We start from the raw sequence: 12,453 nt of genomic DNA, 5'->3' as shown, positions 1-12,453 counted from the left end.
TACCATGGGCTGACACAGGGGTTAGGGGCATTGTTGGACTGGGCCGAGGAGCTGCTGAAGAGGACACAGAGCCTCTGATGGTTGACAGGGTTCAGGCAGTCCAGCTGACAATGCAGACAGTTAAAAAGCACACATGTAAAAAACAATGTGACAACAGCTGTAAAAATCCATGAGAGCACACACCATGCCACTCACAGTGTCTCTCACAGATCTCAGATCAAGGGTGAGGTGGAGGTGTCCGCCAGTCACCAACAGATCACGCTGGTCTGAGACCAGTGCTGGCTGAAGGAGACGATGGACACAGGTCAGCTGGGTCTTTCTTGCTTGCTAAATGGGCTTCAATATAACCTACTTCTATGTGCCTGAAATGCAAAGCACCTCTTCTACCTGAGCGCAGCAAGAAAACTGAGACGTGTGAAAACTGGAAATGCTTCAGCTTCCTTTAGAGAGCATATAATCTATAAAGCACATGTACAACATAACGCATAATAAACTGGGGCATGTGAGCAGCTGCACCATGAGAAATATCTGATCCAGCCTCACCTTGGAGGCCCAGCTCATATCATTTAATCCACCCGGCTTTTCCTCCTCACTCTCCGTTTTCCCTGGTGTCCTTAGCGGCGCATCTCGCTCCCGCTCCCTGTTCTGGGTTGCGCTTATGCCAGAAGAGTCAAAGGGGTCTGCAGCCTCCCTCTGCTGGATACGGCCTCCTTTAGCTCTGTAGTCTGCAAGCATCTTCGCCAGGTCCTGGCTGTCACTCAGCTGCTCCACGATGCGGGTGCTGGTGAGGCGGTGGCAGGGCAGGATGTCGATGGGCCGTGGGGGTCCCCCGTTGGCCAGGCTGACTACTGTGGAGGAGGGAGTGCAGTCCTTGAGAAGCTGCCGCTTCCTGCGCCCGTCCAACTCCTTCAGATCCTTATTGAGGAGGGGGGACAGGTAGACCTAGGGGAGAGGGTAAAGCACATGTTAGCCCTCAAGCGTGACACAATGAGGGATAATCAGAGTGCACTAACTTTCATGTATTGGTTAGAGAAAGACTGTAGATAACATCTGAGTGCGCTACCTGCTCAGGGAAGTAGTCCCTGCTTGGGCAGCGCAGGCCAGCGGGGGTGAGGAGGAACGGTTCTCGGAAAGTGATGAACGGGGAGATGCACAGGATGATGTCATTGAGCTCCTGCTTGAAGACAGCGGAGATGGACTTGAGGCGGTCATCAGACGAGGCCACCTGCTCTGCAACAAACAGCCCTGTGTCATCCTGAAGGGGGTCCCGGAACAATCTGGGGGTGGGCGTTTCTGAACGCTCACCATCCTCATCCTCGCCTAAAGACACCGCCCTCCCTGGGGTTCCCTCCTCCACTGTCTGCTCCTCCTCTGACGCCCTTACGAGAGTGTCTGACTCCTCCACCTGTTCTTCGTCCAAGAGGAAGGGAGGTGAGACGGAGGGAGGCACTGTGGGGAGGCTGGAGGTTGTGGTCTCTGTGTCCCTGATCACCTCCCCCTGGATAGGAGAAGATGAAAGTTTGGGGTTCAAATTCACTTGGAGGTCCTCTGCCACTCCTTCCTTGGATGAAGTCTCTGAGGTGGTCCTCTCCTCCTCCTGAAGCCTTGCTCCTACTTCTACCCCTGGGGCAGAGACCGCCACCTCAATCTCGGGCCCATCTGTTCTCTGCTGGCTCTCTTCATCTTTTTTACTTTCGTCATCTGCTCCCTCCTCCGCAGAACTACCATCGAGCAGGCAGGGAAAAGAGGTGCTCTGCGCTAGGCTGGGTGGCATGGCAAATTCATCCATGAGGAAGGAGATCTCCAGTTGGGAGTGGTAGGCCACGCACACCATCAGCATGATGATCTCCTTCACCCTGGCCAGCTCGTACTCAGATGCGCCGCGTAGCTTGATGGTACAGCCCAGCTGCGGGGGACATCCTTCGAAGAACATCAGGGTCTTCGACTCATCTGGAGAATGTGTAATGAAAATTACAGCATTATTCCAATCATTAGTGGGGGTTTTTTTTGGGGGTTACGTGGATAGAGACATCATCTGTAGGCTTCTCCTGACGTCTTGCAGTAGCCAACTATTCATGAGACTACTATTACTACTACTACTACTACTACTACTACTTGCGGCTGCTCCCGTTAGGAATTGCCACAGCGGATCATCTGTTTGCATTTCTTCCTGTCCTCTGCATCTTCCTCTGTCACACCAGCCACCTGCATGTCCTCTCTCACCACATCCATAAACCTCCTCTTTGGCCTTCCTCTTTTCCTCTTCCCTGGCATCTCCATATTCAGCATCCTTCTCCCTATATACCCAGCATCTCTCCTCCACACATGTCCAAACCATCTCAATCTTGCCTCTCTTGCTTTAGCTCCAAATCATCCAACCTGAGCTGTCCCTCTAATATACTCGTTCCTAATCCTGTCCTTCTTCATCACTCGCAATAAAAATCTTAGCATCTTCAACTCTGCCACCTCCAGCTCCGCCCTTTAATCAGTGCCTCCTGTCTCCAAACCATATAACATAGCTGGTCTCACAACCATCTTGTAAACCTTCCCCTTTAACTCTTGCTGGTACCCTTCTGTCGCAAATCCCTCCTGACATTCTTCTCCACCCACTCCACCCTGCCTGCACTCTCTTTTTCTCTCCCCGTTACTTTGGACAGTTAACCCCAAGTATTTAAACTCATATGCCTTCATCATCTCTACTCCTTGCATCCTCACCATTCCACTGTCCTCCCTCTCATTCATGCATATGTATTCTGTCTTGCTCCTACTGACTTTCATTCCTCTTCTCTCCCGTGCACACCTCCACCTCTCCAGGCTCTTCTCAACCTGCACCCTACTCTTGCTACAGATGACAATGTCATCCGCAAATATCATAGTCCACGGAGACTCCTTCCTGATCTCATCCATCAACCTGTCCATCACCATTGCAAACAAGAAAGGGCTCAGAGCCAATCCTTGATGTAACCCCACCTCCACCTTGAACCCATCTGTCATTCCAACCACAAACCTCACCATTGTCACACTTCCCTCATACATATCCTGCATCACTCCTACATACTTCTCCCCAACTCCCGACTTCCTCATACAATACCACAACTCCTCTCTTGGCACCCTGTCATATGCTTTCTCTAAATCCACAAAGACACAATGCAACTCCTTCTGGCCTTCTCCATATTCCTCAATCAACATTCTCAAAGCAAACATCGCATCTGTAGTGCTCTTTTGTGGCATGAAACCATACTGCTGCTCGCTAATCATTACCTCTCCTCTTAACCTAGCTTCTACTACTCTTTCCCATATCTTCATGTTGTGGCTGATCAACTATATACCTCTGTAGTTGCTACAGTTCTGCACATCACCCTTATTCTTGAAAATTAGTACCAGTATACCTCTTCTTCACTCCTCAGGCATCCTCTCACTTTCCAAGATTGTGTTAAACAATCTAGTTTAAAAACTCCACTGCCATCTCTCCTGGTGCCTCCACAGGTACGTGATCAGGACCAACTGCCTTTCCACTCTTCATAGCTGCCCTCACTTCCTCCTTGCTAATCCACCACACTTCCTGATTTGCTATCCCCCCATCATCCAACCTTCTCTCTCTCTCTCATTTTCTTCATTCATCAGCCCCTCAAAGTACTCCTTCCACCTTCTCAGCATGCTCTCCTCACTTGTCAGCACATTTCCATCTCTATGCTTGATCACCCTAACTTGCTGCACATCCTTCCCAGCTCGGTCCCTCTGTCTAGCCAACTATTCATGAACAAATGTTTTTATAAAGATAAGAGATGTGCTACTCACGGTTGGCCAGTGTGAAGGATTGCAGGTAGAACTTATGGCAGGTCCCCAGGCGAGGCTTGGTGAGGAGCTGGTCCATAGACATCACCAGGTCACCCTGAGTCATACGACTCACCCTATCCAAGACTTGCTACACACACAAACACAAGAAGGGGTAAAGGAGAAAAATGTATGCAACCTCTTCCAAACTGATCGCTGAACAGGTATGTAATGACAACCCAGAAACAAGAAAATGACAATAAAAATACTACCAAAACAAAAATAAAACTATATAGAAACATGTTTGAATGTTATATTTATTTCTTTTTAAATGACCAAGTCGAGTCAACTTTATTTGCATAGCCCACCATCACAAATTACAAATTTGCCCCAGTGGGCTTAAAAGGAAAGCGAGTAAATAGAATGACAGCAGCTAATACAGGAGGCTATAAAGTGGATTATGTACTGACAGGTTTGACGTTTATAACCAGAGTGATGCCATGTTCTAGCAGCATATCCTGAGCGATACGAGACACCGTCTTCTCCACCAGCACCAAGTTGGGACGAACGTCTACTATCCGCTGCACATAGTTCTTCAGAAATTCACGTTCCTAAGGATGAGACAAGATACCAATTTTTCACTTTTTCTTAGTTTCAGAAGACAAGTGTGGCAAATGAAAATGCAATGAGGTTAGAATATACATGCCAACTGACCATGGCAAAAAAAAAAAAAAAACAACCCCCCCCCCCCCCCAAATTGGTTTATAACTGATGTGACAGCTGCTTTTTTTTCTAAAAATAAAATAAATGGCAGTCAGGAACAGGAATAGGTATTACTGACCTGTAGCACAATGGGGTCAATGCAAGTAAACTTAGTCTCCTCTCTGTACAGGTACTCTATGGAACACTTCAGCAGCAGGATCTTGGGGTTCTTGATGTATGAGTTCATCTGATGATAGAAAGGAACTTAAGCAGCTGAGACAAGGCTGTGTTTAACAAGATACCTTGGTTAAAAAAAAAAGGCCTGGATCTTTCAGCTTTTGAGGGTTCATTTCCATGAGTTCATAAACAATCAAGTTATCCTGGGAACCTGTGTTAACCACTAACAGTCAGAACTTGCTAACTACACATGACAAAAAGCAGAAATATTTCAATGGTGGGTAAAATCTAAATGATATCAGGGTCATAATCTTATCCATTGGATTTTTTTTTTTTTGTAAATTTATTTCTGATTTTTCCCTTTTTTCTCCCAAGTTAGTAGCCAATCGATCCCTATTTTTAGTTCAAACACCCACCCCTCGTACTGCATGCATTCGCCAACTGCATCTTTCCGGCCGGCAGTCTCGAAGGAGACACCTCCCCACTTTCGTGACAAGGCGAATCCAGGCCGAACCCCTGCTTTTTCCGACATACACAGAGACACATTCATGTGATGAACACAAGCCGACTCCGCCCCCCTCCCGAAGACAGCGTTGCCAATTATTGCTGCTTTGTTGAGTCTGGCCATTATTGGATCTGATGAGACCGGGGCACGAACCCCGGTCCCCAGTGGGCAACTGTATTGACACAAAGCCGATGCTTAGACCGCTACACCACCGCGGACCCCTATCCATTGGCTTTTAAATGACAGTTGTTGACTTGATGCACTTGTGTTTGCCAAGTGCATGAAAAAAGAGAAAACTCTCTTTACTGGGGAATGTCACTCTATTTGGACATCTATATGTGTAATCAGTTTCATTTATACTTGCAAAAATATACAGTTGCATAATTTCCCATAGGAAGCAAGGAAGTCAACAACACTCCATTTATGTAAACATGAAGTAGTCACGACAATGAGTTTAAATACTTGGGGTCAACTGTCCAAAGTAATGGGAGTGCAGAAGAGAGGGGAAGAAGAGAGTGCGGGCAGGGTCGAGTGGGTGGAGAAGAGTGTCAGGAGTGATTTGTGACAGAAGGGTACCAGCAAGAGTTAAAGGGAAGGTTTACAAGACGGTAGTGAGACCAGTTATGTTGTATGGTTTAGAGACAGTGGCACTGATGAAAAGACAGGAGGCGGAGCTGGAGGTGGCAGAGTTGAAGATGCTAAGATTTTCATTGTGAGTGACGAAGAAGGACAGGATTAGGAACAAGTATATTAGAAGGACAGCCCAGGTTGGACGGTTTGGAGACAAAACAAGAGAGGCAAGATTGAGATGGCTTGGACATGTGTGGAGGAGACATGATGGGTATATTGGGGGAAGGATGCTGAATGTGGAGCTGCCAGAGAAGAGGAAAAGAAGAAGTCCAAAGAGGAGGTTTATGGATGTGGTGAGAGAGGACATGCAGGTGGCTGGTGTGACAGAGGAAGATACAGAGGAAGGAAGAGATGGAAATGGATGATCCGCTGTGGCAACCCCTAACGGGAGCAGCTGACAGTAGTAGTAGTAGTAGTAGTGGTAGAAGTAGTCACGACAAAAACTAGAAGTGAGAACATTTATAGGACAAACTGAGAGGTAAATAGGTAAACTGATGGCAAAACCTCAGTATTATGCTTGAAATTTTACTTAATCTTATTCACATAGAACAAATATAAATCCACAAAGAGCCAAATATTAGTCTGAAACAATTCAAACCTATAATCACCTTGTCCACTCCCAAGTTTTTCAATGGCGCATCAGGTTATACACATTACATACAACACAGACTGACAACCTAGCTTCATACTTTGGGACACTGTACCGTGGAGCATATGAACTTTGCAAATAAATGAATGAATGAATGAATGAATAAATAAATAAATATTTTTTTTTCCTATTTCTCCCCAGTTGTATCTGGCCAATTACCCCGCTCTTTTTGAGCCATCCCAGTTGCTGCTCCACCCCCTCCGATCCGGGGGTCGCCGACCGACCAGAGGAGGTGCTAGTGCAGTGACCAGGACAAATACCCACATCCGACTTCCCACCCGCAGACATGGCCAATTGTCTGTGGCGACGCCTGACCAAGCCGGAGGTAACACGTGCCAGAGGTAACACGAGGTAACAAGAGTTAATGTCCAAATCAGGTGATATACTTCCTTTTATGAAGAAAAAATAGATCTTTGCTAAATGGAAGAACACCGTCATAAAGCCTGGGAGCTTCTGCTCTACCTTCTTGTGGGCGATGTTCTTGGTGCACACAAAGCCGTTCACAACAGTTGAGTCAAACTTCTTCCCTCCGGGAATCTGAAACATATGAGAAGATTAATTCCATCATGTTGGAGTCCAACCATAACCCTAAACTTCTGCCAGTGACTCATCAGAAGAGAAAGGACACCTCACCTTTTTGATGTGGACCAGCTGCCGAATGTCCATATCGTCATCACAGCTGCGGACGTCTGGCCGCACTGTTTGGACCACCTGGCGGACCACGGGGACAATGATGTCCCGCCAAGACAGGGACAGAGATTCACTGTAGAGCAGCTGCTGCAGCAGCGCCATCATGTGGCTGTGGTTGGCAGAGCTGAAGGATGAGAGGCAGGGGAAGCGGACGGGTCACATGAGGACAAGAGCAAAAACAGTTCATGTGGATAAAAATCAATGTGTTTCCGCTGGTGGAAATTTTCACACATTGTGGAAACATTTGTCAAGAAACTTTTTTGTTGGAGGTTACTCAAGACATATATATGAACAACATTGCTGCCATTACGCTGTAAAAGTTGTATTTTGTTATCTGATTTATGCTGTATTTAAAACCAAAACAATTTTGCCAAGATCTGTGTATATTTCTGCTGCAATATGTGTTTCCTGTTAATACTAGTAGATATCTACTTGCAGATTCCTGAACTTCTGAGTGAACTTTGTGATACATAGTATTTGTGAACTTATTACTTTGCTGGGTAACTCAATTAGCATACAGTAGCTGTTGTTTACATTGCTTGAGGCATTTTGTGTTTCTTTCACTGTCATGCCTCCATAGAGACCTACCCCAACAAATCACCATACATCTATTATTATTTAACTTATAAATTCTGTAATTTACTCATCTGTTCAAGTCAAACCAGCTCACTAACCCTGCTGTATCTTACGTCTTACGTTAGACAATGTGAATACTATTTGGACTTGTGTGTAATCATCAATTGTCATTGCGACGGCCTATACTCACAGCAGCCTCTCCATGGCCTTCTTTTCTCCATTCTCCTCTCTCAGCTGGTCCAGAGAGCTGTGGTGCCATCCAAGGGGAGTGAACAGCATCTCTTTGGCCTTCTCTTCAACACGTCGATTAAACAGAGACTCTGTGAGGAAGACACAGAGACAGTGAGCTTGGCTAACTTGTCCTCCAAGGGTGTTGCTTGATAATAATGTAAAAGAAGCAGGGTGCTCTGACCTTTGATGAAGGCGTCACTGATGGAAATGTTTTGACCTCCGTCCTCAGACACCAGAAATTCTGCTGGGAAAAAAAAAAAAAAAGGACAGAGGGTGCGCAGAGGAGTATCCACATGAACATTAATTTCTTAAAAAGTAGAAGCAAAATATGGGAGTTCCTCTATTCCTGACATATGTGTGTGAGCTCAGTTACCTCTCTGCTCAGGGTGGGGAGGTACGTGTGGATACTTGGACTGTTTCTTGATGTGAAAGTTGACATTGTCCTGCTCCATATTGAGGTTGATGGAGGCAGCAGAGTCACTGTCCACTGTCGACTGGAAACTACTGACAGACGTCCTCTTGCTAGGGCTGGCTGAGTCTGGACATGAGACATTGAGAGCTTCAGAAAAGAGACAAGACAAGTAGCTGATACAAGTATTTTATCATGAGGGTGCTAACCTGGTCCAGGGCTGTCTGTGCCCTAAACTGTCATTATAAAGAGTGACAATGAGTTGGCATGAAAATTAAACAGATCAGAAAAAAAGATAATACTGAGGGAGGTACATACTAGGCACGATGTAATCATTCTCGTCTGCAAGCTGCTCTGTGTCACTGTCGTCAAACTTGATGTCCTTGAACCAGGAGGGTTCTGAATGTCCCTCTAGGGAGTTGACACTATCACTGTCTGGAGACGGTGTTTCTGAGTACTCTGTGCTCTGAGACAGTGAGACGCCAACATTAGCTCTCTGCAGCTGCACTTCACAGGAATTATCAATTGAGAAGAGGCTGATAACAGCTGTCGTATTTGCTACTGTTGGGTCAATTTTCAAGTATCATCAAGTAAATGCGTAAAGGTTTAGAAAATCGGGGGCAAAAGGTCAATGTACAGAGGCAAATTTAAATCAACGTGGACTGTATGCGCCCCACAATTATTTGTGCTCAATGATTAAATCGCATTTTCTAACGACTCCCCCAGCATGCTCAACCCATAGATAACTGCTGTGTCACCTGAAGAGGGCGGTAGAGAGCATATTCATCCCTAAACAGCTGGTCATGATGTGTGACACAGTCCAACCAGCGACCATCCACCAATGCTTGGCCTATGGCTATGGCCTGGGCTCTGCAATAGGAGACAGAAGAGGTGGGGAGAAAGGCTAGTGGGAGCAGCAGTAAAAACAAGGGAAGGAAGGGAAATGACTCGATTTCATCTTCAGTAGAAATAAGATGCATAATTGAATTTACTTATCCAAGGCAGTGTTTTTTGTCGCCGCCCCCCCCCCTTTTCTGCCCAATTGTACTTGGCCAATTACCCCACTCTTCCGAGCCATCCCTGTCGCTGCTCCACCCCCTCCGCCAATCCGGGGAGGGCTGCAGACTACCACATGCCCCCTCCAATACATGTGGCATCGCCAGCCACTTCTTTTCACCTGACAGTGGAGTTTCACAAGGAGGATGCAGCACGTGGGAGGATCACACTATTCCCCCCAATGCCCCCTCCCCCCCGAACAGAGGATGCACTAGTGCAACAACCAGGACACATACCCACATCTGGCTTCCCACCCGCAGGCATGGCCAATTGTGTCTGTAGGGACGCCCGACCAAGCTGGAGGTAACACGGGGATTTGAACCAGCGAGCCCCATGTTGGTAGGCAACAGAGTAGACCAACACACTACCCAGACATCCAAGGCAGTGTTGAGCAAAGCTATGCCAAGCACACACCAAAGGTTTTTCAAAATCCTGGCAGTGGAGAGCGTCGCACATTTTGTGACTTTTTTTTCCATCCAGGTTGTGCAAACACTATACAATTAGGAAGGACAGGTAATCACAGGGGATCACACATTAACCAGTTCTTTGTTATCTGTTTTTTTTTTTTTTTAGAACTATTATCCATCCACAAATAGCCCAGGAAACAATCCAACATCATTCATTAGGCATCAAGATTAATACATTCTTCTCAGTATCTACCCCACAACTCTCATCTACCCACAAGGCAGTGTGACAGGACCTTTTGACAGGCTTACAGCTAGGTTAGCAAGATGTCTAAAATGTCAAAACTCTGGAATCATTTCATCATTTCCGGAGTTGATTCCCAAAAAGCTGATTGCCAGATATGCAAAAATAAACTGGCATATCACAATCTTACTATTTGGAAAAACACCTGACAACTGCACAGACAGGGGAGATTACACACAGCGGGAAGATTACACACACTGGCATCTTTATTGAACATGAAACTGTAAAGATAAAATGACAGAGTGCTGTTGTCTGACTGAATCAAACCCTATCTAACCCTAATACGCTACCAATAACTGACTCCAGAAGATACTGAGAGAATGCTTTCCAGCCATGTTGCCGATGTGTAATCTCAGACATACAGGCTCCAGCTTCCCTGCATGACAATGATTTGTTTAATGTTAAATGAAACATTGCACAATATGTTGCACGTTAATTAGATTATCAGCTTGAAGCTGCAAATGGACCAGACTTGTCTCTTCAGAGTGAAAAGTTTGGACATGAAACAGGTTTCACATCCTGATTCAAGCATTCTAACAGCCATCTGCTATTCAGAAATAACAGAACACACAATGTCTTCACTGAACAATCTGAATGGACTATTCACAAAGCAGTGTGTCATAAAAAAAAAGAAAAAGAAAAGCTTCAATTATTTGATGATCATTTGTATCAAATCTTTGATTCCCCAAAACTGGTATTCAGGACAGCACTATGACAAATTATTATTATTAGATATAACACATTAAGAGGACACTGGTGTTGCTTCCATGACTCCATCAGCTGCATCCTGATTGTTTTTACAAGCCATGTTTGTACTGCTGTGGTGCTGAGAGCTCATTGGCTGTTGACAGTTACACATGGAACGATGCTTCATTGCCATCATTGCGTAGCACACACTATAGGATCCAAAACTAAAGACTTCAGATGAAATCAAACCAATTTGACATTCTTGCAAGAGTCCCACACTAGTTTAAGACTGGATCACAACAGCCTTCTTCTACCTTATATTCAATGACTGTTGTAGAAGCATGCACAAAGATTCCCTTGTGATTTCCTTATGATCTTGAAAATTTGTCTGGGACTCAAAAATCTTAGCTAAAATCCTTTGGTATGTGCCTGACATTGGCAAATTATTCAACTTAAAGAACCATGCAACAAGAGAATCCACATTTTTTTGCATGCCCTTCAACCAGATGACCCTAACTTATGCTGATTCTCAACACTTCCAGACATACTATATTGCTGCTGACCTCTAACCCCACTGGAAGGAGAAAGCAAAAAATAAAAATGTCCAGTATCAATAGAAAATCACATTAAAGTAGTGCTACCTGTTAGAGATGGTGCCGTTCCTCAGTAACCAGTTGACCAGCTCCTTTCCTACAATGCAGTTTGGGTAGGTTCTTAACCAGTACCTGTGGTCCTGGAATTCCATACCTGTGTTGTTATGGCAGATTTTCTTCCACAGGTCCTTCAGCTGAGAGGAATCCTGTGACAATGTGGCAGTAGAAATTACACATCGACAATGTGTTACTACTGTTTGAGCAAGCCTCTTTTGAGGCTTAAGAGAGGCAGAATTAGGGGGTTGATGACAGTAAAAAAACAAAAACAAAAAAACAGTAGATTTAAAGACTGAAGACAGTGACAGGTACACAGGAGTACACTTACCAGGAGAATCTTCCTCTCCTCCTCATTGTGGTCTGGCTTGGTCCCCTGCTTAGCACCAGCCTTGGTGCCCGACACGGCCCGGCTGGTCTGTGGGCTGACAGAGCTGTCGTAGGAAGGCACCATTGAGGAGCCAGAGCGATCCAGGGACAGGTTGGTCACGCTGGCAGACCTGCAACATGAATGCACAGGGGTAGTTCTCGCTTTGGACTGCTATGCTGAATCATGCTGTGACAAGCTGCATTATTCTAGCAGACCCAGAGCAGCAACTGACCTCTTCCTAGCAGGTGATTTGCCTACATCTTCTTGTAGTGTTGTCAGTCTGGGATTGAGGCCACTGTTCTGAGAGTCCTGGTGAATCAAACTATCACACACACACACACACACACACACACACACACACACACACACACACACACACACAACACATATAGACAAGCTTAAGTCCCACTTAATTGGCTGTGTTGATTTCACTTCCCTAGATCTGTCATGCAACTTGACAGTACTTATGTCATTGTGCAGTGAACAGACACATGCAGAAGAGACCATTTTTGTAGCGCAATAATGCATCGGGCTCTACGAACAGAGAGCTAATGCTGAAACAGAGGTGGAAAATGAACAAAACAGGCAACAGGACTCACTTCTTTCTCATCCCAATGGGAGTTTTTCTATGCCAGGAGAGAG

At 45.7% G+C, this 12,453-nt stretch overlaps 1 protein-coding gene across 3 annotated transcripts in view; it reads right to left on the bottom strand.

Moving 5' to 3' along the window:
• Positions 1–12,453, bottom strand: part of pikfyve (phosphoinositide kinase, FYVE finger containing) — a 38,655-nt gene that overhangs the window by 8,134 nt on the left and 18,068 nt on the right. For 2 of the 3 annotated variants that reach the window (XM_056289567.1, XM_056289565.1), the window contains exons 7-23: positions 12,411–12,437; positions 12,044–12,133; positions 11,773–11,941; positions 11,436–11,593; positions 9,102–9,213; positions 8,662–8,809; positions 8,308–8,472; positions 8,116–8,178; positions 7,894–8,023; positions 7,071–7,251; positions 6,900–6,974; positions 4,616–4,723; positions 4,245–4,385; positions 3,799–3,925; positions 1,064–1,950; positions 544–942; positions 4–104 (exon numbers count right to left, since the gene is read on the bottom strand). In XM_056289567.1, the coding sequence (XP_056145542.1) occupies positions 4–104; positions 544–942; positions 1,064–1,950; positions 3,799–3,925; positions 4,245–4,385; positions 4,616–4,723; positions 6,900–6,974; positions 7,071–7,251; positions 7,894–8,023; positions 8,116–8,178; positions 8,308–8,472; positions 8,662–8,809; positions 9,102–9,213; positions 11,436–11,593; positions 11,773–11,941; positions 12,044–12,133; positions 12,411–12,437 (3,081 nt within the window). The remainder of the gene's footprint in view (positions 1–3; positions 105–543; positions 943–1,063; positions 1,951–3,798; positions 3,926–4,244; positions 4,386–4,615; positions 4,724–6,899; positions 6,975–7,070; positions 7,252–7,893; positions 8,024–8,115; positions 8,179–8,307; positions 8,473–8,661; positions 8,810–9,101; positions 9,214–11,435; positions 11,594–11,772; positions 11,942–12,043; positions 12,134–12,410; positions 12,438–12,453) is intronic. The other variant, XM_056289568.1, reaches the window with a different exon arrangement.

Source organism: Lampris incognitus, chromosome 11 (genome assembly GCF_029633865.1).
Source record: "Lampris incognitus isolate fLamInc1 chromosome 11, fLamInc1.hap2, whole genome shotgun sequence".
Taxonomy (NCBI): Eukaryota; Metazoa; Chordata; class Actinopteri; order Lampriformes; family Lampridae; genus Lampris; species Lampris incognitus.
The sequence above is the reverse complement of the archived record's forward strand: the minus strand, read 5'-3'. Positions and strand labels throughout refer to the sequence as shown.